At 33.6% G+C, this 25,333-nt stretch overlaps 3 protein-coding genes across 4 annotated transcripts; 2 read left to right on the plus strand and 1 right to left on the minus strand.

Moving 5' to 3' along the window:
- LOC133880222 (uncharacterized hydrolase YNR064C) lies at nt 1–11,065 on the plus strand. Of its 2 annotated transcripts, none has more exons than XM_062319125.1 (13): nt 1–256; nt 551–608; nt 865–920; nt 2,213–2,313; nt 2,496–2,565; nt 3,459–3,528; nt 5,079–5,135; nt 5,221–5,288; nt 5,409–5,489; nt 6,113–6,190; nt 6,290–6,445; nt 9,488–9,640; nt 10,746–11,065. In XM_062319125.1, exons 1-13 carry the CDS (start codon nt 128–130, stop codon nt 10,827–10,829), a joined length of 1,161 nt encoding a protein of 386 aa, XP_062175109.1. In that variant the 5' UTR covers nt 1–127; the 3' UTR covers nt 10,830–11,065. The 2 variants fall into 2 exon arrangements, with proteins under 2 accessions (XP_062175109.1, XP_062175110.1); XM_062319126.1 differs by having other exon boundaries at nt 2–256; nt 554–608.
- Nucleotides 11,066–13,673: 2,608 nt separating this feature from the next.
- On the plus strand, nt 13,674–15,520 carry LOC133880005 (putative lipid-transfer protein DIR1). Its single transcript, XM_062318848.1, has 2 exons — nt 13,674–14,149; nt 15,298–15,520. The coding sequence occupies exon 1, from the start codon at nt 13,837–13,839 to the stop codon at nt 14,146–14,148; it is 312 nt and encodes a 103-aa protein (XP_062174832.1). The 5' UTR covers nt 13,674–13,836; the 3' UTR covers nt 14,149; nt 15,298–15,520.
- A 6,947-nt stretch (nt 15,521–22,467) lies between these two features.
- Nucleotides 22,468–24,059, minus strand: LOC133880464 (uncharacterized protein At5g48480). Its single transcript, XM_062319411.1, has 2 exons — nt 23,643–24,059; nt 22,468–22,971 (listed from the first exon to the last, which is right to left on the minus strand). The coding sequence occupies exons 1-2, from the start codon at nt 23,921–23,923 to the stop codon at nt 22,749–22,751; spliced, it is 504 nt and encodes a 167-aa protein (XP_062175395.1). The 5' UTR covers nt 23,924–24,059; the 3' UTR covers nt 22,468–22,748.
- Nucleotides 24,060–25,333: the final 1,274 nt, after the last annotated feature.

Below are 25,333 nucleotides of genomic sequence, written 5' to 3' on the forward strand. Positions count from 1 at the left end.
TCATAACGTACGAGAACCAGAGAATCTATATCCGTTAAACAAACCAGACCCTCCATGCACTGAAACCGAAGAGTCCACTGTTCTCTCGGTTCTACGTCTGACATCTCAATCTCGGGCTAATACTAGCATGGCAATTCAAGCTATGCTCGCATCCCTGTCTCCTCTGGGTGTAGCGTTCAGCTCAACGGCTTCGCAACCACAAAGAAGAAAGTTTCTTAAACTCAGCTGCAAATCCAACAGCAAAGATAACGAGCAAGTATGCTTCTAGTTATTATTTTTTATTTCGCCTTTATCTTTGAAGTGATCATCGGTGTGGCATAGTTACAGTGCCGTAGTATTATTAACAAAATTCCATCTGGGTGAGTTTTATTTGTCCAAATTAATCAACTTTCAAAGTTTCCAGAGAAGCCCAAAGGCCAGTTATAGGATCCTAGCAAATCATCACCTTATATACCTTCAACGTCTGTACATCTTTTTCAAATTCAGCTGATGAGAGATTATCTACCATGCATACACCGACTGATTCGAGCATTTCTGTACAATATTGTGGCAGGATTATCTGATAGATGCTCCTGTTTCAGTTGGCGATGGCTTTTCCTTCAGCGGAGGTGCTAGTCCTCTGTTTTGTTTTAAATACATTATAGTTATTATTCCTGAATTTAAACTCTAACTCATGTATTGGCCCATTTGATAATAGTTAAATGATTGAATTTATTATATTTCTGCATTAGTTTCAATTTTTGGAATAAGTGATAATTCAATCATTATTATTGGTGGTGGTGGTGTTTATTTCCACGTTTGTAAACTTTGTGTGTACGTAGTGTGTGTCTCAATTGAAAAATGTGGATTGAATGTTTTTGACAGGAAAATATTCAGAGGGGCCGAGCCCATCAGATGAATGGTTTAAGCAAGGGAAGATAGTGAGTGTTCTTGTTCCTTAATAGTGGCTAATTTACTAACGCTTCTTAAGTTTTTTTTTTTTTTTTTTGGTGGGGGGTTTGGATATTCAAATTGCTATACCTGGGGCCTTATGGTTTTATAACTGCTAGGTGCGTTGGAGAGACTTTAATCATCCTCGTAGCCCTACAGTACTGACAATTGCTTTTGTGTAATTGAGAATGAGAAGAAGAAGAAGAAGATGATGATGATGATGAAAATGAGTCTGTGGGGGCATAAACATGGATGTTACCAAAAGCAGTTGTGGCACTAAGATGCCAAACCTCGAGTGCTTAAGATATATGCGTGTGCGCGTGAGGGAGAGAGAGAGACTGAGTAAATAATCATTGAGAGTCATGGGGCTACAAGAGTTGTTCCCTACTAAGGGTCCGTTTGGGTTTGCGATTTTAAAACGTGTGATTTGAAAAGCGATTTTTAAACGTTTGGTAAAATTGTAGTTTGGCATTTAAAATCGCAATTTAACTTTTAAATCGTGCATTTTAAAAAATGCATTATCTTGTCTGCGATTTGAAAACGCAAAATTTTCCACATTTTCAAATCTCAATTTTTAAAAACACACTTTTAAACGATATATTTTAAGCAATTTGGTTTAAAATCCTGCGAAATTGCAATGTCAAACGCGCTCTAAGGGCTTCTGCCAATGGCAATTGAAGAAGCATAATGACTACAAAAAGGGTGCAGCACAGAATTAGGTTGTGCTTGCAATAAGGAATTGCATTTGAGAGAAATAAAGGAAAGAAGAAGTATGCAACCAGTATGGGAGCTGCCTACTTTCGTAAAAATTGAATTTCCTCAAATTTCATGCATTCTCATTTTCAATGACATCTAAAAGCCTATCTTTTTTCCCTTTTTCTTTTTTCTTGGGCACTAAATATCTTGGTCTAACAATAAGTTGGTATCAAGAAAAAGTTCACTTTATTCTAGTATAAACCAGTAGAAATAGAAAGTTTTGTATGGAGTAATTAGATAATGTTAAGTGTATCGATACTTGGATATTTTACCCTACTGCATTACATTCATTCTAGGTAGGTATCAAAGTCCCAATATTTTTGTACCATTGCCTGCATATTCAGTGTATAAAAAGCATGCTTATCAATATTCTAGTATCTTCTTGTGACACTTTATTCCATTATTGGTTTTGGTTGTATAGTCTTGAATAATGGATGTTATGTTTTCCCAAATTAACACTATGTCCCATTTGAAATTCCATCCCCATCATTTTTTAGTTTATTGTTGATCATAGAATTTTTCTTAGGTGAGAGCTCATCGTGTTCGTGGTTCTGGTGAGAAGGCAAAGGATCCCATTTTTGGCCTTAAAATGGGAGCTGGTTCTCAGGCTGCAGTTGATTTTTTTAGGTAAATTTTGAAGTATCTTTAAGAAAATATTGCCTGATTTGGAGTCACATTTGACATGCCAGTATGTTTCAGCTGTGATTCTTAAGTGGTTTTAGGTCTCTGCAAAATGCAAAAATTAAGATTGGATTATTTGCAGGGTTTCCGATTGAAACATGCTCTGTATATATGATTTTGTGCAATAGATGGTTTTGCGTTGAAAGTGGAAGTGCTGATAATCCTTCAGTCATATTAATTCATGGTTTCCCTTCACAGGTGAGTCTTTTTTCCCTTAATTTTTTATGAAGTTATTCTTTTGTCAGTCATATATTCTAAGAATTCCATTAGCCATTTGACATTTCATATTTTGATATTTATAGGATTATAACAATATTTGTTTGAAATATGAAATTTATTCATTTATTGTGACTAAGTTTTTTCTTCCTGATACACCCACTACAGTCTTTTACAACTGTTCCCTTTCTTTTTTTTTCTTTAAAAAATTCAATTTTGAACTTAAAATACTGTAATTAGCATGATAAGGTAATGAATGATTGTATTAGGTCTTGATTTATGGGTGCTAAAATTAAGTTTGTGATTTCTGTCTTTAAATGTTCTTTTCTTGTTTTTCAGGGTCATATATATCAGAGCCTATGATTTCTTTTATCACATATGTCAAAGGATAGTTACAGAATTTCGTAATCTCTGGCATATATACACACCATATAATAAATTTTAAATAATTGTCATGTTGATTTTGATGACATGTGTAGATACCACCTCTGAAGCCATTGTACTGAACTTTCATTTCATATAAGACAGGAAAATAATTTCATTTATAAAAACTTGATCTTTAGAACAATGTTATAGCTCTCATATGTTTTTGCCAGCTTCGAGGCTATGATTGTCACATAAGATGCCTATCTTTGCAAAGCCAGATCTGTGGATACATATATGTATCTGCGCCTTTCTCTTTTAAATATCTAATCCTAGAGCCCGTCTTTGCTGAGATGCCCATTTCTGCACAGCCAGATATATGGATATAGATATGAATTCATATTCTCTCTAGCTTTCTTTCTTTGCTGATGCATAAATGTATGATTATTGCAGTAAAATTAATTGTAATAGAAAATACCAATTTTACTGTCCAGACTTTTTACCATTGACAGGCATACTCTTATCGTAAAGTTCTTCCGATACTCTCTAAGAACTATCATGCCATCGCTTTTGACTGGCTAGGTGAGTCCATAAATTTAGTTTACTGTGAATTATGGTAGAAACTGTTAAATCACATTATGTTTTAGTTTTATGTTCTCTGTGATTTCCTTCAAATGATGGTAGTTATGAGGAAATTATGGAAAATGCCTTTTTTTTTTTTTTTTTAATACCGGGAACCCCTCCAAGGTAGGGCTACCTCATGTACCCACCCTTATCAGGTAAACTCAAGACCCATGCGTTGCACCCCTCTCAGCATATATCGGTTAAGTCGCGCTTCGCCTAGGAGGCTGGCCCCAAGAGTTTGCACTCAGTGAGTTTTGAACCTGAGACTTTGAGGAGCACTCAAAGTTCCAGGAATGCCTTTACTCACCCAAAAAAGAAAAATAGCATTGATGAGTAATGCTCATTCTGGTCATAGTCCGGATAATTCTTAAAGGGGTTGTTTACAAGACTTGTGTGAGAAACTCAACAAATCTTCGTAACTTTGATGAATATTGTTCCCACCCGTGTACTACTAAAGATTTTTTAGCACAATCAATGATCCTGACCAATAAAGAGCATAGGCGTTGGATTGAGATGGCAAGCAATACCTAGGGTATTGCATGCTGTGCAATAGCTTTTATCTATACCACTAATTTCCAATGAATTGTCCAGATTCTAACACGTCATTAAAAACCTAAAACTTTTCTCTGTTTTCAGTAGCCGCTGCCGCCCTCACTAGCCTCACCGCCGCATCGCTACTACCAGCCTCCTCCGCCACCACCACTCTCCTGAAATCCCTCTTTGCTTATAAGGCTCCATCATCTTTCAGAACATCAAAAGCACATTTTAAGTTAGATTTTTAAGAGTTAAGAAACCTTTTTTTTAATATTCTGATTATATGATCCATACAATTTTATACCATTCCAGTTATATCATCAATATAATTTTACACTACATTTACTTTTTTTTTTCTTAACAAAACGATCTGTACTTTTGCATAATTATGAAAGATTCAGTTTTTCATGTACGCTTGAGATTAGCCAATTATAATATATTACTTAAAGTTGTACTACTTAGGCTTTCCAGTGCCTTGTGTCTATAGTGGAGAGCTTGCTTCAGTTTAAGCAATAAATAAAGAAGAGCTTGGCTTTGCTTAAGAAAGTGTGGTTGAAATGTAAATTTCAAACATGGGCTCCATGATATAGTGGGGTTCCAAATTGCACGTTGGCTTTTTTCTGGTCATAGGTTGGTCACTGTTTTAGAAGCATGAACTGCAATATGAGGCCAATGATGAGAACCAGCAAATAAAAAAGAATTCTTTTAAGGGAATCTTAATTTGGTTTTATACAATGCAAATACATTCAGCGCATGCTGTTCTGAAAGTTAGTTTTAGTTTTAAAAGTGCATCACAATTGGGCACAATTTCATTATCATGCCCTTTCTAGGAGAAAAAAAGCATTCATTAATATTTCAATTTCTACTTGAAAATAAATGTTGCTGCAGTTATCAGATTGCATCTTACCATGAATTAATACTTCATCATATGCTAATTAGAGAAGTTTCCTGCCCTTTTTTCCTCTCTTCTATAGGTTTTGGATTCTCAGATAAGCCTCAACCAGGATATGGATTTGACTACACTTTGGATGGTAATTGCTTTATTAGCCTAGACAGTGGTGGATAATATATGCTTCTTGTTTACCATCTTCATAGTAAATTTCGTTATGAATGCAGAATATGTGTCTTCCTTGGAGTCTCTTATAAATGAACGTACCACCAATAAGGTCTCACTTGTTGTCCAGGTACCTCTGCCTTTCCTGATTGTTAAAGCATGGATGTACCAATTAATATTATTATTATTTTTTTTTTTTTTTTGTAACATGTGACTGAAGGGTGCATTTAATCTTTGGTGAACTTCCCAGGGCTACTTTTCCCCGGTTGTTGTTAAATATGCTATGAGTCATCAGGAGAAGCTTAATCACTTAATACTACTCAATCCTCCTGTAAGCATTTCTTGAACCTTACCATTTAGCTTGGACTTTCTTTCCCCTGATATGCTATCATTCTGATCATAAACCATGGTGATCTATATATCATATGCAGAAATCTCCTCAATGGTTTTGCGATATAGCTCTGCCTTCCCTCTGATTCCTTAAAATCACTGATCTCCTTCAGTGTTTCTAAAATGAAATTAGTTTTCTGTATCGATTTACCCTTCATTTCCCACTTTGGATTTTTCATGTAAAAGAAATGCTCTCATTGATTCTCTCAAAGCTGCAGTTGATGAAACATATCACATTGAGGATTGAAGTAGGTCCCTTATGTGTTATGAGGGTCGTTTGCCATATGGCAAGTCAATCATAGAAATAATCAAATAAGTGAGTGCAAAACTGCAAATTCTAGGTGTGAGTTTTAAGTTTAAAATATCTCAAGCAAAGTTGGTCTATTTTTGGAACATGGGAGATTCTGTAATATGAACTACTCAAACCGAAATGTATCTATTTAATGTTGTCTGTGATCATGTGATAATGATGGTATTATGCATATTTGTAATCAACATTTCCCTGTTGGTTATTTATGGGATGATAACAACTAATGAACATGTTCTTTCCTCTGGATTTTAAAGCTAACAGCCAAACATGCCAACCTTCCATCAACCTTGTCCATATTCAGCAACTTTTTGCTAGGTGAAATATTTTCTCAGGTAGGATGGTTCTAAGATTTCTTCTTTTCTTCTTTTCTGGTGAAGATGTTTGTCGGTGCACTGTTACATTATACGTTTCTTGCTTCTATGTGCAACTAGGATCCTCTAAGGGCTAGTGATAAAGCCTTGACGAGTTGTGGTCCTTATAAAATGAAGGAGGATGATGCAATGGTTTATAGAAGACCTTATCTCACATCTGGTTCGTCGGGTTTTGCATTGAATGCAATTAGCAGAGCCATGAGAAAAGAGCTAAAGGTGAACTTCTTCGTATTTTCTTTTCCTTTTACTTCTTTATCAGATTGAATTCTCTTCATTGTGGACTGTAGGTTTCTATATTTACTATAACAGATTAAGATATTCAAGAAAACGAGGTAAAAATGGTCCTATTTCCCCATGCTGTCTAGAACTTCCTACTGGTTTTTACTCATGGATTAAGCTTTCTTGCTGCCAGAGGAACATGTTACCATTTGTAATTTTTTATTTGACAAATTAAAAAAAGAAACAGAAGAATGAAACAAAAAACAAAATGGAAACACATCGAGTTATTATTGAATTCTTTCCTTGCAAAGTAGAATAACACAAACTTGTCACTGGAACAACCGAAGTCCGGGATTACATAGAGATTTCTTTCATTAGCATCAATTGATTTTGCAAGCTAGTTTACTATGCGAATGGAGATTCTGAGCCAGTGGATTTTGCTCCTCTTTATTGAGTTTTGGGGGTTTTGTTGAAGGTTCTTTGAATAGCTTTTAGGCTCTCTCGTTTTGTTTTTCCTTTTCATAGCTGGAAAAAGATGACTGCAGCTTTCTTTATCATTACCTTGAAGCATGCTGTGGAGGGCTGAATAAACAGTACCTCTTCACAGGTTACCATCTTTATGTGAGTCAAATGTGTAAAAGATCGGTGGTTGAGGTGCAAGTTCAATGGGTATATGTTAATATGACCATTTAATCCTATAGAAATATATAATCGAAGCGATGAAGACCGTTAGGGCTACATCTTAACTATTGAAGTCTGTGTTACAATGAGTGATATTTATAGACGGATTAAGGAGTACTAGTGAACAAGAAAACCTACGCTAAACAAGGAAGAAAATCATTGATAGTCCTACAAGGAAACTGCGTAAAGGCCTAATATAGAGAATATTCTAACAAATCCTAATTCTTAAGCTGTTTCAAGCTTTCCTCTAACATGAGGACCATTGGCTATATACACAAGAGTAATGTTACTTATGTCCTCTCAAATATCATGTGACTTTAAAATTACCATTCACTATTGGTTCAAAATCTAATAATGATCATCTCAAATTCAATGATGATTTTAAAACCACATGGCATTTTGGAGGACACAAGAAGGATACTCTATACTTATGGTGTGTGACTTGGATTACCATGTTAAAAATATTACCCTTGGATGTAAGAACACATGATTGTGCTCAGGGGCGGAGCCAAGAAATTCTTGGAGGGGGGGGGGGGGCGAACTATATATATATATATAGTTCCTGTATACGTGCGCTCGCTTTTAAAATAAAAGAAAATAAGTCTTGAGCTTAATTTATAATAGTTCTTATTAGCATTAACATTCGAAAAAAAAAAAACGAATAATTAACTAAATCAAACCCATCAAATTAGACAAAAAAAAATCCAATAATCTAAGTAAGTTGGTATCTATTAAAAATCTTAATCTAGAAAAAATAGCAAACACAAAAAAAATATAAACTACTTGACAAATAAATTATGCGCAGTTAATAGGGCTTAAGAAAAATGAGTACCTTTCAATTAATTACCGTAAAGAAAATAGAAAAGCCTCAAATTTCAAAGCAAAACCATATTAGAAATTTAGAAGTTAAAACCTACAAAAAAAAAAAATAAGAGCAGATAACTCACAGTGATGAGTGTTGACCACTGGTGGTGGTGTGTGAAGAGGTGGATAGATAGCCGATGGTGGATGCACATTGCACCGCGTACAGCCAGATCTCGGTCTCAGACTCAGTTCTCTCGCTCATTGTAATGGTGTCGTGTGATTTTGGAATTTTGTAGATATATTTGTTATGAAAAAATTAGAAATGGATAGAGAAAATAAATGGAATTATATTGTTATATTGATAGTGTAGCTGAGCTCAGCTAAAGCTCCTAGCATGAGAGATTCGTGCTCCACCCATAGGCTCCAAGTTCAACTTCAGAATACAATCAACTTCGATACCCAACCCACTGATAACATTGAGCTTTTATAACTCTTCAATCTACAAACTTCCTAACAATTCTACTAACAAAAAACTCATGAAATGTGTTAACAACCCAAGCCCAAAACTGATAAAAAGGTGCGTATTTGCAAGTAATAAAACTATGTTTTTTACAAGGATAAAACAGTTTGTTTTGAGCTGTTCCACTCTAACTCTCCAGAGGCTTTTCTCTGTCAACCGCCCGTCACTTCATGTCTTGTCTTGCACTGCTCGATGATCCATCTCCTCAAAATTCAAACTCATTTTCAACTAAAGACTCCAAGTCTCCAACGTTCTTCTGGTTCTTTCTTCTTCACCTTCATTTCTGTTCATCTTCTTCCTCCCCGTTACACTCCCATCTCGGTATTTTCATTTTTTTTTTTCTTTTTTCTTGGGGTTGAACGTGAGATTGAGGGTTTGAAAGGAAGTTTGAGAGTAGTTGTATAGTAAATCTTGTCCCCTTTTTTTTTTTCTTGTGCAACGTGATTTTATTTTATTGACAGTTGCCATGTTGCATAGGATTTGCTGCAGATTATTGTTATTATTTTTTTTTATCTATTGTGTCTGGTAATTTTTATTTTTATTTTTCTAGTTTAATATCTGCTACGTTGCTGGGTTTTTAAAAAAAAAATTAAGTAGAAATTTTCAATTATTTTTTAAGTAGATAATAGAGTAGATTTTTTTGGGGGGGCCAGAATTTTATTTTTGCCGGGGCCAGATGCTTAACCTTTAAAAAAAAAAATTTAGAAGGCTTTGAAAATTTTTGGGGGCCATGCCAAACGTAGCTCCGCCCCTGATTGTGCTAGACTTTCAGTCAGTGTTGATTTTTTCATACCTTTGAAAAGTTCAAATGGCAAACTTTCTTGTGGTAGATTTTATTTATAAGAAGAATCTTCGAACTTTCTTGTGGCAGATAAAGCTGGTTGTTTTCGTGTGTGTGTGCATGTGAGAGAGAGAGAGAGAGAGAGAGAGAGAGATTGATGAAGCTTGTTTTTTTCTTCTTCTCTTTTGGGAAAGATAATGAGTAGTTAATGCTTTTCTTATCTCTGCTTTTTGTCTGGTTTCCTTATTGGCAGACCCATGTGGAGGATGTGCGGAAGATACTCACGGATAAAGATTGGAAAGTGAAAACTACAGTTTTCTGGGGCCAAAGGGACCGCTGGTTGAGCTATGATGGAGTTGAAGATTTCTGCAAGGATTCCAACCATAAGCTTGTAGAACTACCACTGGTACAAAATGCTCTCTGTTTTGCATGCGCATGGACCTGGAAACTCAATTTACCATTCCTCTCACCCTTAAAACAAAATCAAATCAGACCAAAACGGAACAAAACAAAATAAAACGTAGGAAAAACTTCATTTATAACCCCGATCTTTCATCACTTTTACAATAAGACCAAAACAGGACAAAACAAAATAAAACATAAGTTCGCTCTTGTACATATGAATTAACAATTGCATGCTTGTAACCTTTCATGTGGACATCCCAAATTCATATCGTTGTTGCATATCATCATGTAATAAAGCACCTCCCATGCAATAAATAAGTTTTTGCTAAATGGGTTCATTTTCAATATCCTCTCGACCTCTCTAAACTTTAAAGTTGCATGTCCTTAATTTTAAAAATTTCTCAAATTTCTGTCATATTTAACCTTAGTTTCCCAAAAGAAATTAATTTTGTCACTCCTTCAGTTCACTGAAAATAAATTTTGTCCCTTTTTGGAAAAGAGAGAGAGAGAGAGAGAGAAATTTTGCCCCTTTTTTGTTTGAATATTCACATTTTTGTGTTGAACTATTGATTAAATGATTGACTTTATCATTTCCTATAAACTTAAACTTTTGAGTTTAGTGGTGATTTGACATAGTATCAGAGCAAATGTAATGAGTTCAAACATTGTTTCCGTCATTTATCACTCATTTCAATTAAATATTTTTATCAGCTTAAGCTTTTGGGATAACTGATGATTAAAAATGGTATAAAAGCAAAAGATCTTGAGTTCGAATCTTATTTCTGTCAATTCACACTCAATTCCAGTTAAATATTTCACGTGCTAGGCCTCACCTATTAAAGAGAATTTTGAACCCACACATGAAAGGTGTGTTAAAGCATTGATTAAATGATTAAATTTACCTATTTCTTAAGCTTTGGGGATAAGTTGTGACTTGACATTTTGTTGGTAAGAACCTAAAAGCATTCTTCTCTTCCTTTTTTTTTTTTTTTTATTCTCTTAATTTTTCCCTTTGATTGTTTTATTTTTCCCTCTTTTTTTTTTTTGGTATATATTTCAGTTGTTAAGTTGGGAAAAAGTTTGAGTTAAATTGCTGTGCTTTGCAGGCAGGGCATCATGTACAAGAAGATTGTGGTGAAGAACTTGGGCAACTCATTTCTAAGGTTATCAGTCAAAGGAGCCAAATTTGATGATACAGCACTGTTGCTTCTTGAGCAACCCAATGCTCCAAATGTTTACCTTGTGACATAAGTTAGGGCTTCAGTATACATAGTCTTGCAATATATAAACCATTCAGTATATATTCTTTGTAAAATAAAGACTGCCATTGCCATTAAAGATGAGCACCCATGTGTTAACAAATCACTAATAATTTAATTTTTATTATGGGACATCAATTATATATATTTTCAAGGTTGATTGGATCTTTGTCTATAGTATCTCTCTATGTATAAAACTAATTCAATGATTGATAAATTGTCTAAGAAGACAAATAGAATTTAAATAAAAATAGCTAGATATGAGCAATTATGGAAAGGAGGTATATGGAGTCAACAAACAATTCGAAATGTCTTAGACTTTTTTTTTAAAATAGGTTTTAGTCAAATAACAATGATTCTAGGTTACTTCTTGATTAAATATACGGTTAAATACTTTTTTGGTCCACGTACTTAGCGTTTTTAACAAATTGCTCCCTGACTTTTCAAAAGTGATGGAAATAGTCCCCGTGCTTTCATTTTTTATCACTTTACTCATTCCGTCCATATTCTGCTAAAAAAATTAAGTTTTTTGCCACATGTGCTTATCACTTAAAAAAAAAAAAAAAAAGGTTTCTCATCGGATGGTCGCTGGGGATTGGAAAAACCTCACCCCCACAAGGGACCTCATTCCTGACGTCTCGTGGGGTGGGATGTCCCCCACGGGCCACGGATTAGGATTCTCTACAATTTTAAAGAAATTTGAAATTCTCAAATTTCTTTGAAATCAAGCTCTTTTTTTACATCGAAATGACGTGAAAAATGCTACATATTAAAAATATGACATGTTAACAATAAAATCAAAAATCAAAATCATTCGAAAAGATTTTTTTCTTACATTTTATGTCGTATAAAAGCTTTGAGCAAAAAACTGTCTTTCAATTTAGTAAAAAAGAAGCGTCTTTTCAAAAGTGAAGAAAAAACCTTTTGAAATGATTTTTTTCTTTTTTTTTTCACTGTTAACATGTCATATTTTTAATATGTAGCATTTTTTACGTCATTTTAATGTAAAAAACGGCTTGATTTGAATTTCAAATTTTTTTAAAAAATGAAGGGAATCCTGACCCATAGGCCACTACCAACCTGTGGGCTAGGGTTTTCCTGTTTCCGGCGAGCCACCATCTTTTTATATTTTTAAATTATATTCTGGCTTGGCAATAATGGAGACGTGCTCGTACATGGTGGCCTACACACGTGCATACAAGATCAATAATGGTACATTAATTATGACCTTTTCATTTTCCCAAGAAAAGCCATTACATTTTCACCACATTAATACCTTGCCATCTTTCTTTTCCACACACACACGTTATTCTCTCCTTCGCCATTTGATTTCCCCAAGTCAATCCTAGCCATTACTTCCTCATCCTTTGCATTCAATTTCAACCCTCAGATTTTCTCACCTAAATCTCATCCGTTCAAATTAACCCAAACTACTCGCTCTCTCTTCCTTCTTTCTCCCAACACCATCCTTACATCACTGAAAGCCCTAAAACTCAGTCTCTCTCCCAAATCTTGCTTCATGTCCAACCCCTTCAGTCACCACTCTGACTATCAAACGTGATAAATGGCTCTGGGAGTGTGAGAAATTATGTTGGGCCCTTGTATAGAAAGCCCCTATTATTATAGGGACGGCAAAAAAAATATAGGGGTTGTCAAGAATCCACCAATAAACCTCGTAGGTCTCCAAGGACGGACCCATATATAGACAAAGGGGTCATGGCCGATACCAAAAATATATTTGACTTATCATTCATACTTTGACCCCTCCTTATGAGAAATCCTGGTTCGGCCCATAGGTTATAGGTACGCCGTGAACCTTTTCTAATTTCCAAAAGAAACACTTAGAAAACAAATAGAGTAAATAAACAAATGAATAGAAAGAAAAAGACTATATTATTATTATATTGTCAAAATATTTTCCATGTTATAATAGTTTCTATGTTATGCCTTGGTTTAGTTTTTGAGTATTGTTGTATACTATATATCTCACAAATATTATAATATGTTGATGTGGTAAGGTCTAGTAGTCATTAGATTCTCTTTTTTTTTTCTTTTTTTTTTTCATTATTTTAACAAAGGTTGATCCAACGACTGCTATATCATATCATGTCCGTATAGTGAAATATTTGTGTGATATTGGTGTACGTGATATAAATGTAGTAGCTCTATTGGTGTGGTGTGCTACATTTTTATAAAAATTCAAACAACTTAAGAGAGTAGTGGGCTATTGAACCCAGATGCCCTAAACAAGTAGGCCACGCATCTTAAACTATCTAGGATAGGTGAACTCCTCAATCCCTTTATCTTGAGCTGCCCGAATGAGTCATGCTAAAAATTACATTTTTATCCCACACTAATGTCAATCCACCTTTAAATTTTTTTTAACAATAGTTGATCTAAGCTGATTGGTATTAATGTCACATCAAAGGAATGAGATAACTGTGAGATAAAAGTGTAATTTTTAATATTATTTTTTTTCTTTTTAACAATAATTGATTTAAGAATTAGTTAGAATTGGCACGTCAATATTATAAAATAAAAACGTAATTTTTAATATTACTGTTTCTGAATTTCAGTGAAATTCAGCCCATCCTCATCCATCCATCCATCTTCAGACATGAATAAATTAACACAAAAAAGACAAATCAAGATATTCCTTTAGAGTTTATCCCATTAAAGAGTTCGCTCCCTGACACACGTAACCTACAAAAACAAAGCCAATACTGGCCAGAAATGCATGCAGCACCATAAAGCACAAACTAAAGTCGACCAAGAAGCCCTCCCCCGTGACCCCCGAATCCCGCCAATTCTCCTTCACGGGTTCCAAATTCGTGGCTCCAAATCATCCCAGCCCTTCTCTATATATGATCACCATGTGATATGATGCCAGTGTGAGTCAGTGAACTGATCGATCACTGAGCAGCTTCTTGCAGAAAGCATGGAGATGGGAAGGAGGATGGTGGTGATCATGGTGATCGTTTTGATGGTTGCTTTGTTTGGAGGGTCGTCGACGAGGGCTTTCACCTTGTGTAACATGGACGACGATGGCCTTTCAGCTTGCAAGCCGTCGGTTACTCAGCCGAATCCGGCTGACCCAACGCCGGAGTGTTGCCGGGCTCTTTCTGGGGCTGATCTGACATGCCTGTGTTCGTATAAGAACTCACTGGTGTTGCCTTCTCTTGGGATTGATCCTAAACTTGCCATGGCACTGCCAGCCAAGTGCAACCTCACCCCTCCTGCCAATTGCTAAGGTCGATCTCTTTATTTCTCTCTCACACACACCACACGTACTGTACGTAAGTTTTCACGCGATATAATTAAAATTAGTGTAATAAACGAGTTTAAATAGTAGGATTACTCATTTTGCGAAGACTATTCCAGCAAAGAAAACATTTGGCACGTGTTATGTATAATTAGTTATAAAACGTTAAATTTACTCTTTTCTACCCGTTTAAAATTTTGAAATAATTGAAAATTTAACATAATATCAAAGTAAATAATAATAAGAAAAATATAAATAAATAAAATAAAAATATTTGTTTTTTTAAAACAAAAATAATAATTGAAGGGGTGGCCGCACGTACGCCACCCTCAACCACCTTTGGGGTGGCTGCCGCCGATTCAATTTTTTTCTTCTTTCTTTTTTTTAAAATATATATATATATATATATATATATATATATATATATATATATATATATATATATAAACAAATATTTTTGTTTTATTTATTTATATTTTTATTAGATTTTTTTTCTTCATTGCATTGGACACGTGTTGGCTTCCTATTGGGTATGATGTAGCTAACTAATAGAATCTGTTAATTTGGTGGATGTAAAACGTGTTCAAGGACTGATTTGTAATTATAGTTTACTACAAGAATCATCCATGAATTTTTATACCACAGGGAGTAATTTATAATTTAGACCAACTCCAATAACCAATAATACAATTATCCCTTACTACTACATACTAAAAACTTAAATCGATAAAAAAGAATAAATTTAATTAATATTTTAATAATATTAGAAAGACCCTAAATATATATAGGGTGGCAAAAGATCCTCTATATATATATATATGAACAGAAATTTCCTACAAATCGATTTGTAGGAAATTTCGTATAACTCACATATCAAGGTGACATATGTTCTTTAAACATGTGAGAAGCACGTATTTTTTTATTAATGTTATTAAAATAGCGTGTGAGAAACATTCTATTAAAACAATATGTGTTTATCACATGCTAAATGACACATGTCAATCTTATATGTAAGTCGTATGAAATTGAGATCCCATTGATTTTATAGAGCACCGACCTTTCACATTATATATATATATATTATTTAGGTTTAGTACAAATTAGGGTTTAATCTTGTTGCCTTTTCACTTCTTTCAGGTTTTTTAAGGTATCTGCGCTGCATTGATGGGGTTGTCATTAGTGACCATTGTAATTCGCCAAGTCTGTTTTTATATTTACTAGCTTGATTGAATGTACTTTGAATAAGTAATTTGGATTATGCCATGTAATCTTCAAATTGCTTAATTCGTAAAATCTTGAAATGTTTTATGTAATATATAAAAAAACGTCTTTGTTGTTGAAAATAAATATGTTTAATTGAGCATTTTGTTATGATCATGGTGGAGCCCAATTTGAGGTATGGGGGTTAAAACGGGCCAAGGTGATGGATTTAAAATCATTCACATGCGCGCCACTTAATTAACAAATACACTTACACTACACAACAATAACACAATACTAAGGCACAATGGAGTGGTGCCCACCACTCCATTGTGCCTTAGTGTTGTGTTGTTGTGTAGTGTGAGTATTTTAATCATTTTTCACAAATATTTAGCTAAAGAATACATTTTTTTATGGAAAATGTTATATTTACAACATCAATACAACAACTGTACAACAATCCCTCACATGAGGGTGGGTCCCACATACTGGGGCCCACCCTCATGTGAGGGGTTATTGTACAGTTGTTGTATTGGTGTTGTACAAGAATCAAATCCCTTTTTTTATTGTAGCTATCCACTTTTTCAAAGCACATATATCTGGCTCGAAAAGTGATTCATGCACAACTCATATTGCACAACTATCCCACAATCAAGACACATGAGGTGGAATCCACCTACATGTGGGTCCCACCCAATATGTCTTGGGGATGTGGGATAGTTGTGTAAGGGTTGTAATTTTATCATTTCCCTATCCGGCTCAACAGTTTAGCTATCAACTTTTACTATTATATTTTTTTTAAAAAAAAATTAATCCATTTTCATTATTCCCAAAAAGGAAAGAGTATCAAATCGATTTTTTTTTTATTAGTTTTTTTTATGTATTGTTAAGCTACCATGTTCAGTACTTTAAACATCCTTGAATTAGGACATACACTTTCATAGCAGAATTTTTTTATTTTTTATTTTTAAAAAAAAAAAACCAAAACAAAAGGCATATGATTAAATATTAATTATAGCCTATAATTATATACATGCCCGCCTAAATATTATTGAGTGATCATTTTATTATTGGGTTTTATGCACATTAATTGTTTAGAAAATGGATTAATGAATGTGGTAAACAATATATTGGATAATATTTAGGGTCTGCCTCATTGATGCCATCTTTAGTAGAAAGAGTAAGGAAGAGAAGATCTCGCATGGAGGTAGAAGGCCTACGGGTCATGAACTTCTTTTCCCGTAGAGGAAGCGATTATGACGATAATTAGAGGAGAAGCATCAACTAATAGAGTTCCTGGCGGTTCATTCATCTAACCATACATTAGTACCACTTTTGATTCAACAATATTTTTTTTCATTGATTACTCCATGTTCTTTCATTTCCATGTAAATATCATTTCCTTCACGAGTATGTTCACTTGCTCTGTCAAATAAAGATACACCTCCATGAACTGTGGTAATGTTGTTGATCAATTCCATTATGAGTACTTTTTGAGAAATGATAGACGGGGACATTCAACTCTCTATGTCTGTCACTTTTTATTAAAAAAAATGTATTTTAATTAAAAAAAATGAAAAAATAGTATACTTTTTTTTATAAAAATGCTTTTTTTTTTTATTAAAAAGTGAATGACAGGGACGTTCATCATTTCTCGTACTTTTTTACCCACTTCAACTCATAGAATAATAATAATTTTTTATTTTATTTTTATATTTGGTGAGTACTATAGCAGCTCGTCAAATTTTTTGTTATAATAATTAGTCGAAATGGATTATTTTTCACTCAAATTTACATCCGACTAACCAAAATAATCTTTGAGTAGCCGAGTGTGAATCGATTAGTGAGCAGACAAAATGAATTAATTACGACAAATTAAATAACTTGATTATAACTTTTTCAAATATTAGCAACCAACTCCAGATTTTTTATAAATTTGAAAGACCTCTTTTCACATAAAATCAATAACTAATTTTTATTGTCACATCATACTAATTATATGACAGTTGTATAGTAATATACTAAATAACATTGCTCTTTTATGAAATGTTTTTTTAGAGATAGTCTTTGTTATATATATGTCAGCATGAATATTTGCCATGTAGTGGGCCTGGAGGGCCTTTTTCGTTAATTGGGCTCTAGACTATTTATTTCAATGTCAAGTTTTTATACATATATACATTTATCTATATCGGTTAGATAAATCTATCGTATATCTCCAATATATCTTTTTTTTTTTTTTAAATAACCATTGAATCTGGATGACTCACATATAAATCCTACTAATTCAATGATTGATTTATAAAAGAGATGCATAGGAGATGTACAAAAAGATGTATATGTAACATGTCTCTATTGGTTTTATATATATATGAGTAATGTTTCTTGCATAATTTTTGTACAACTCTAACAATTTTTTTTTTAAATTAACCATTGGATCTGTTTTCATACATGTGAGCCATTAATATCCAATGATTGATCTTTAAAAAAGGAGAAATGATCCCTACACTCATTTCTCACAACAGCCCCACAACAAGCTGACGTGGCTGGTAGTATTTTATTATTTTTTTACAAAAAGAAAACAAAAGAAAACAAAAAAAGTAATAAAATATTACCAGCCACATCAGCTTGTTGTGGGGCTGTTGTGAGAAATGAGTGTAGGGATCATTTCTCTTAAAAAAGTGTTAGAGTTGTACGAAATTTGTCCATGTGTCTACAAAAGTGCACAACAATTACACAACTGTTGTGCACCAATCAACTCTCATAAAGGTTGTCCTTGGTACCTTTTTCAATATTATACTAATATAATGGCCAATAATTAATTAAAAACATGCGGGTAATGTGGGAAACATTTGAATCTTACCACTATGGACCAAAAGGGAATTGAATTCCGGTTCATTTGGTAAATTATATTTTTGTCCTTTTAGTTATAACATGATATAAAGGTGAAAGTAGTTTTAAGTATTTTGTATTTTGAGTTATTCCTTAATGTTTTAGTACTTTTAGTAAAAATCTGTCCTTAAACTTTGTTTTTTTAGATTGATAAAACCTTTTAGATTTTATTTTTTGTTTTTAGTTATAATGTGCTACAAAGGTGGAAAGTAGTTTGAGTATTTTATATTTTATATTTTAAGTTATTTATTAATATTTTTACAGAAAAAAAAAAAAAAATCAAAAAATCAAAAAATCAAAAAATCAACCTAAAAGCCGAACGAGTCTCTTAATGAATGCAATGCAGGAACCTTCGGTAGTTGAAGTGAATAGTATATATTCATGTATAAAGCAACGAACAGTTCTTAAGGAATGATTATGAATCTGTAGATTTTCAAATTATGTAATTTTTTATTTTTTTTATTTTTTGAAGGGTGGCATTTTTTAAGTGTTTTAATGTCTAAAAACGGTTTAAATTGCGTAATTTGAGAATCTACAATTTTTTTTTAAAAAAAAATTGTTGAAAATCTTGAAGCTTATTATGTTTTAATTCCGTATTAGAAGATCCGGAACCACTCTAGATTAGGATGTTCTACAATTTCAAATAAATTGTAGATTGGGTCTCAAATTACATAATTTTTGCGGTTTTTAGGCATCGAAACGCTTAGAAAATGCTACATGTTAAAAAGGTGGCATGTTATAGTTGAAAATTGAATATATTTTCATAATGTTCGTGCTCTCTATATTGTAAAAAAGTTTTGAGCAATAAAATGACAACATTTGTCATTGTTAAATACAATATATATAACTAAAAAGTTAAAGAAATTAAAAAAAATTAAAAATTAATTAAAAAAAGAAGAAAAAACCTAGAGATGGTTAGCGGTGCCACCCTTAGCCCATGGGGGTGGTCGTGCGCCACCCAAAGCGGGGGTGGCCTTTGAGCCACTCTTAATGATGGCTCATAAAAAATAAAAAATATATATTTTTATTTTAGTTTTTAAGAAAATAAAGATAAAATCAAAAAAAAATGACATTTTTGATATATTTTAGTAGTTTAATAGGCCACTTTACCACACTTAAAAATTCATGTAACTATTTTTAAATTAATTGTTAAGTGAGGGGGTTTTTTATATATATTTATTTTTCCCTATTTTTAATGAAATAAAGGTATCCAAGATAGACGTTGGAAACATTGCTACCAACTAGCAAGCCCTTGGAACATTTCTGATATTTGCCTATGCCAAACCGTAAACAAAGCCTCTCTATGGCTATGTTTTGTTAAAAATTTATTTTCAATATATATAAGCTCATTTAACTTAACTTCCGATTTAAAAATAGTTCAATAAATTTTTAAGTGTACTAAAGGAATCCAAAAAAAAGAAGTTAATAAGCCACTTTTCCGAGTTTTTTTTATTATTATTTTAATTTTTAAGATAATAAGGGTATTATCATCAGGAAAAAAAAAAAAAAAAACGATCTTCTTGCACACCTTAATAGTTTGATAGGTCACTTTAGCACACTTGAAAATTATTGAGATTATTCTAAAATCGGCTATTAATTAAGAGGACTTTTGTATATTTTTCCCATAAAAATATTAACAACCAACTTAAAACAAAAATCAATTCAAAACAAATCTCCTAAAAATATGAATTAACAAACAAATTATCTTACTGAAAATGTTCTCTAAGTAGAGAGCATGGTCCTATTAGAATTCCAAATTATCTTAATGAAAATTACTCTGCTGGGTACGGAGGGAGACATATTTTATAATACATATTTCATATTACGATAATGTATTTTTCTTATAAGAATATTTTTCATTTAGGTTTGATTTTATTACAATTTTATATTCTCTTTTATTCTACTTTCTTGTGAGGTTTACTCTATTCCTTAATTAGTTGAACTCTCTTTTATGTTTACTTGCTCACCGCTCTTAATTTCTCTATAAATTTAGAGTATTGTAATACATGAATGTATAAAATGTAGCCTATATGTCTCTTTCTCTTCTCTTCTCTGTTCTATTTTCTTTCATATTGTTTCTTATTTTATATTTAACATATATATTTTAACAAAAAAAAAAAAAAATTATTCTATATAGCATTCCCAATAGGTTAGCTATTTGCAACTTTAGACTAAATAGCTAAACAAAAGCTCAAAAACCTCCTCCATCCAATTATGTATTCCAAATGCAAAATAGATTTGTCTTGGATTTGTGAATAGTATAACTCTATATGTAGAGTTACACTATTCACAAATGTATTTTTTTTTTAATATTTCTTTTGGGCCTCTCTCATTCTCTCTATTTTTCTTCTTTTCTTTTTTTCTTTTCTATTTTTCACGGTTACCGGTGGTTATAATTAATTAGTAGTTATTTTTTACTTTTTCACAAAAAAAAAAAAAAACAAAACAAAACAGAACGTGTATTGGCATTAACAGCTTGAGCAAATTTGCGATTGATTTTGTTGGTGGTTTGAGAGGCCTTGAGTTGTTTCTAATTTTGGGAGTTTCTTAATTTTTGTTTGTTGATGAAATTTTGGTAGATAACTAAATGGGTTTTGTAAATCTTGGGTTGGATGGAAGATCTTGGATTATCTTGTTTTTCTAAAGTTTAATTTTACAAAAGTGTTGTTTACAGATGATTTGCGTTGAAAATTTTGCATTAAAAAATATGACGGTTTTAACAAAAAAAACTGTTGACGAATATGACTGTTTGACAAAAAGGATAGTAAAAAAGTACGATAATAAAAAAAATAATAAATAAATAATATAGAGGTAAAGAACAAATAATCGAATTTATGCATTAATTAAACTAGATAAAATAAATTTTAATTAACTATTTTTCCATTAAAAAAAATTTATATAAACCATTGTTGTACTCACTACTGAGTAGAGAGCATGGCCGCTTGGGTCCGGTGTTCCAACTTCCAAATTATCTAACTGATTTCCCACTGAAAATTACTCTGCTGGCCCTGGGCTCTGACTTGTACGGAAGCGCTGGATCCCGTTGTTTGGTTACAAGCCATTCAAAAATTTAAAAATGAAAATATAGAACTTTAGAATCATTAAATCCAATTTTATCGCCTTGACCTACGTGGAACAAGCTCATTTATTTTACACGTGTCATTTTCCAATCGAAAATTGCGTGAAAGGGAAACTTCTTAAGAAACCACTTTTTGGCCCCTTCTCGCCTCTAGCAAATTTTCTTGCTTTCTTATTACAATAAATTTCACAATATTATCCTTTCTTATGTTATTTAAATATTCTTTTAAATTAATATTTAAATATAAACTATTTAAAAACAATATTTTTAATAAAATAATAGATTAAAAAAATCAAAAGCAAAAATGCTACTTAACTTCTCTCAGATTTCTCTTATTTTAAAGAGAGAACTGATACAAATTATCCTTCAACTTATCTTTTACCCAGCTCTTTGCATACGGACGGGTATATCCATTATTCACATATGCAGACCTCATAAATCTAATTGAGGGATGTATGAGAGATGAATGAAAAATGAAGTGTAACATGGCTTCTTTTAAAGAATACCAACGGAGCTGGGTTTTTAAATAATTCTCTATATTTAGGAAAGGGTATATAGATATTGCATAGAAAACAGGAAAAATCCAATTTTATCACCGGAGATAAACTAGCACCGAACACTTCTTTGAATTCGAAACGTCGGCCCTAGTAATGACATTAAACCATAATATTAAATGCAATCAAAGACCATCATTACAAAGACCTTCAACCTGGAAGCCATTCGCACATGTCGCGAGATTCCCCACTCTATCCAATCCTCGCCATATCACACGCGTCATTACAAAGACCTTCAAACCTGGAAGCCATTCGCACGAGTCACGAGGTTCCCCACTCCATCCAATCCTCGCCATATCACACGCTTCCCTTTTCCCCAAAGCTTTTTTAGGACCACATAAAACCAACCAACCAACTGCTACGCCCATACGGATTTCGAATCCATCAGAAACTGATCCGTACCAAGGCCAGGGGCCTCGTGTAGACAGCCCATTGGCTGCCTCACCAACAACGAGCCTCCTCATTCGTCCAGGCCTCCGATGCACAGTTTCTTTAAGCATTTATATATGGAGTACGTATAATAAATCCACAAATAAATAACGAAATAAAGAGAGAGAGAAAAAAGCACACAAATCGAAAAAAGAAGGGGAACCGAAAAGATGCCGTCAATATTAAACCAAGAGAGTGGATATAAGTAACGAAATTCAGTTAACCGCCAGGTGTCCAGAGAGAGACATTTTTAATTTTTTTCAAAACGACGAAACCATCATGAAGGCCGTATCAAAGGCTATTATAGCTACTAGGCCTAAAAACCTATGATCACCTAATCCTAACAGCTAGAAACGAAACTTTTCTTCTGATAAGGGGGGTCCCACACGAAGCCAACAAAAGAGAGGACAGGTGTTGATAAGATCCGACGGGCATCAAGCGTCCACGTCTACGCAAGTCTTTTTGGCCGGTGTGCTGATGAGCCAGACGAGCCCATAGGGGTCCTTCACCTTGCCGACGCGCCCGCCAAAGCACGCGCCCTCATCTTCCTCGATCTCCCCCACGGCGAAAGCTCCGGCTTTCACGGCCTTCGCGATGGCAGCCTCGACGTTCTCGGTCTCCAGGCAGAGAGTGATTCCGGTCCCCTCAGTCTTGGCCCTGGTCAAACACAGTTCACACTCTAAATGTGCAGAAGTTGTGCAAAATGACTATCCATCACACAAATCATACAAATGCAAGGCCGTTAATGGCTAAGATCGAACCAAAAGAGGTCTACACGGGGAGGAAAGAACAATGAGCAGAGCTAAAACGAACAATGAGAACAGCAAAAGCATGCGAAAAGGAAACGAAAAAATAGCGTATCAAAGGAAAAAAAAAAAAAGTGGAAGCCAGAGAGAGAACCAGAAGAGTGAGCGAAAAATAAACACTCGTGTAAAGATTTGACCTACGCCGCGAAACAACAGGAAGGGGAAAAAATATACATAACAAGAAACACGAATAACTCGGAGAAAATCACAGGATTTAACCTAGAAAATACGCTAAAAAATACATAACCAGTTAGAAATGAAGATGTCAACGTCAATGAAAAACCGATCATAGCAGAAGCCATAATATGGAAGCAAAAATGACAACCACACGAGTCAAGCATAATCCGAAGCATATATCATAAACACCTATGACCAAAACGGCACCAGAGTTACTCTAATAAAACTAAAAAAGCACCAGAGCTCATCAAAATGCAAAGACCAGACTATATACCCTACAGATCTAAAAAAAAGGACGTCAAAACAAGCACGTACGGAAAGAAAACGAGAGAGAGAGAAGCTTACGGAGCAGCAGAGTCAGCAACGACGTCAGAGACAATAATGGTGGAGCCACCGAGTTTGAGCTGAGCGGAGAGGACGAGGGGGAGCTCCTGCTCGGCCTTGCGCTTGGGGTGGGTGGTACGGCCGAGCTCCTCAGCGCCGAACGCGGTCTTGTAGAACTGCACGGCGTCGTTCGCCTTCGGAGCCTCGACCAGCACCCGCGGCTTCACGGCCGTGAACGACACAACGGCATCGCACGCTGCCGCCTTCTCTGCTCCTCCGTTCTGCACCTCCTGCTGCGCCATTATACCGTACCGTACCTTCTGTAGAGAAAAAGACAAACCAAAAAACCAAAAAGCAAGCTCTAAAGAGAGAGAGTGAAACCCTAACCCTAAGAGAGAGAAGAAATGGATAAAATGAAGATGGCGTGGGGTTGAGAAGGGAGGTGGGGCAGAGAATTTATAGAAGCAGAGAAGCGGAACCGTCTCTGTGCAATTTGAGGACAAAACGGGTATTAAAGTATTTGTGGGGAATAACATTTACCCTTCTCTTTTGTCTTATTTTCGAGGGGTGCCACTTGTGTGGTTGTAGTTATGCGGTGTCCATTTTTTATTTTTTATTTTTTGGATTTTGGAAAGAGTCCAATTTATTTTGAGTAATGCTACACATCATCCCCTTGTCCTCTTTTCATCACCCTAAAATTGATGTGGCTCTTAAAATTACCATTGGATTTATGATAGATTATCATTGAATTTTAATCTAATGACGATTTTAAGAGCCACATCAATTTTGAGGTGACAAAAAAAAGACAAGGGGATGATGCGTAGCATTACTCATTTGTTTTTTCCTTTCGACAAAGGCAGAGGCAGAGGCTAGTCGACGGGCACTATGATATTTTAGTCGCTATGTTATTACCCCTGGTTTGCGGTTCAAATTGCGAGTAGTGCCCTTGAACAAAATGAGTTATTAGTTATAAGCGAAATGCGATATTTCTAAAATTTTGTGTCCCTTCTCGAAATAATAAATCTCCTGAATAATGATATATCGCTTATAAATCAACTTTTGATAATAATAAAACAAATAAAAATAAAAAATCATGGTGATATTTATTTGTGTACTTTTTTCAAGGCAAATATATAAAAAACAATAAAATAATTCTCAAAATATAAAAATAAATTTTACATTTATGTTACATCAAAACACTTTTTTCAAATAAAAAAAAAAATAACCCCTAACACTATATGTATAAAATGTTTTGCTAAAATATACTAGCTTTGATTTTTATTTTTTGTTTGAAAAAAGTGTTCTCATATGACATAAAAGTAAATAAAATATTTTAGATCATCCCATTAAAATGAGGATAAAATAGGAGTGTAATATGTAGCAATACTCTTACTCAAAACTTTTGTGTGTTTGTATTTCAAATTTCTTATTAATATTGTTTTAAGAATAACCAAAAAAATTGAAAAACACTTAATTTTAACAAATATAGAGGGACCATCCACGAAAATTGGAACCATCTTCTTGACCATAATCATACTAGATTAGTCTAGATAACAATGTCTTTTTGGTCACTCATAGGGTTTGTTCATGATTTTATAAAGTGTAATTTAAAAATAGCGATTTTAAATTATACAATTTGAAAGTACTCATATTCGAATAAATTTATGGAAAATGCAAGATTGAAAATGTAATAAATTTGAAAATACCCAAAT

This window comes from Alnus glutinosa, chromosome 10 (genome assembly GCF_958979055.1).
Source record: "Alnus glutinosa chromosome 10, dhAlnGlut1.1, whole genome shotgun sequence".
Taxonomy (NCBI): Eukaryota; Viridiplantae; Streptophyta; class Magnoliopsida; order Fagales; family Betulaceae; genus Alnus; species Alnus glutinosa.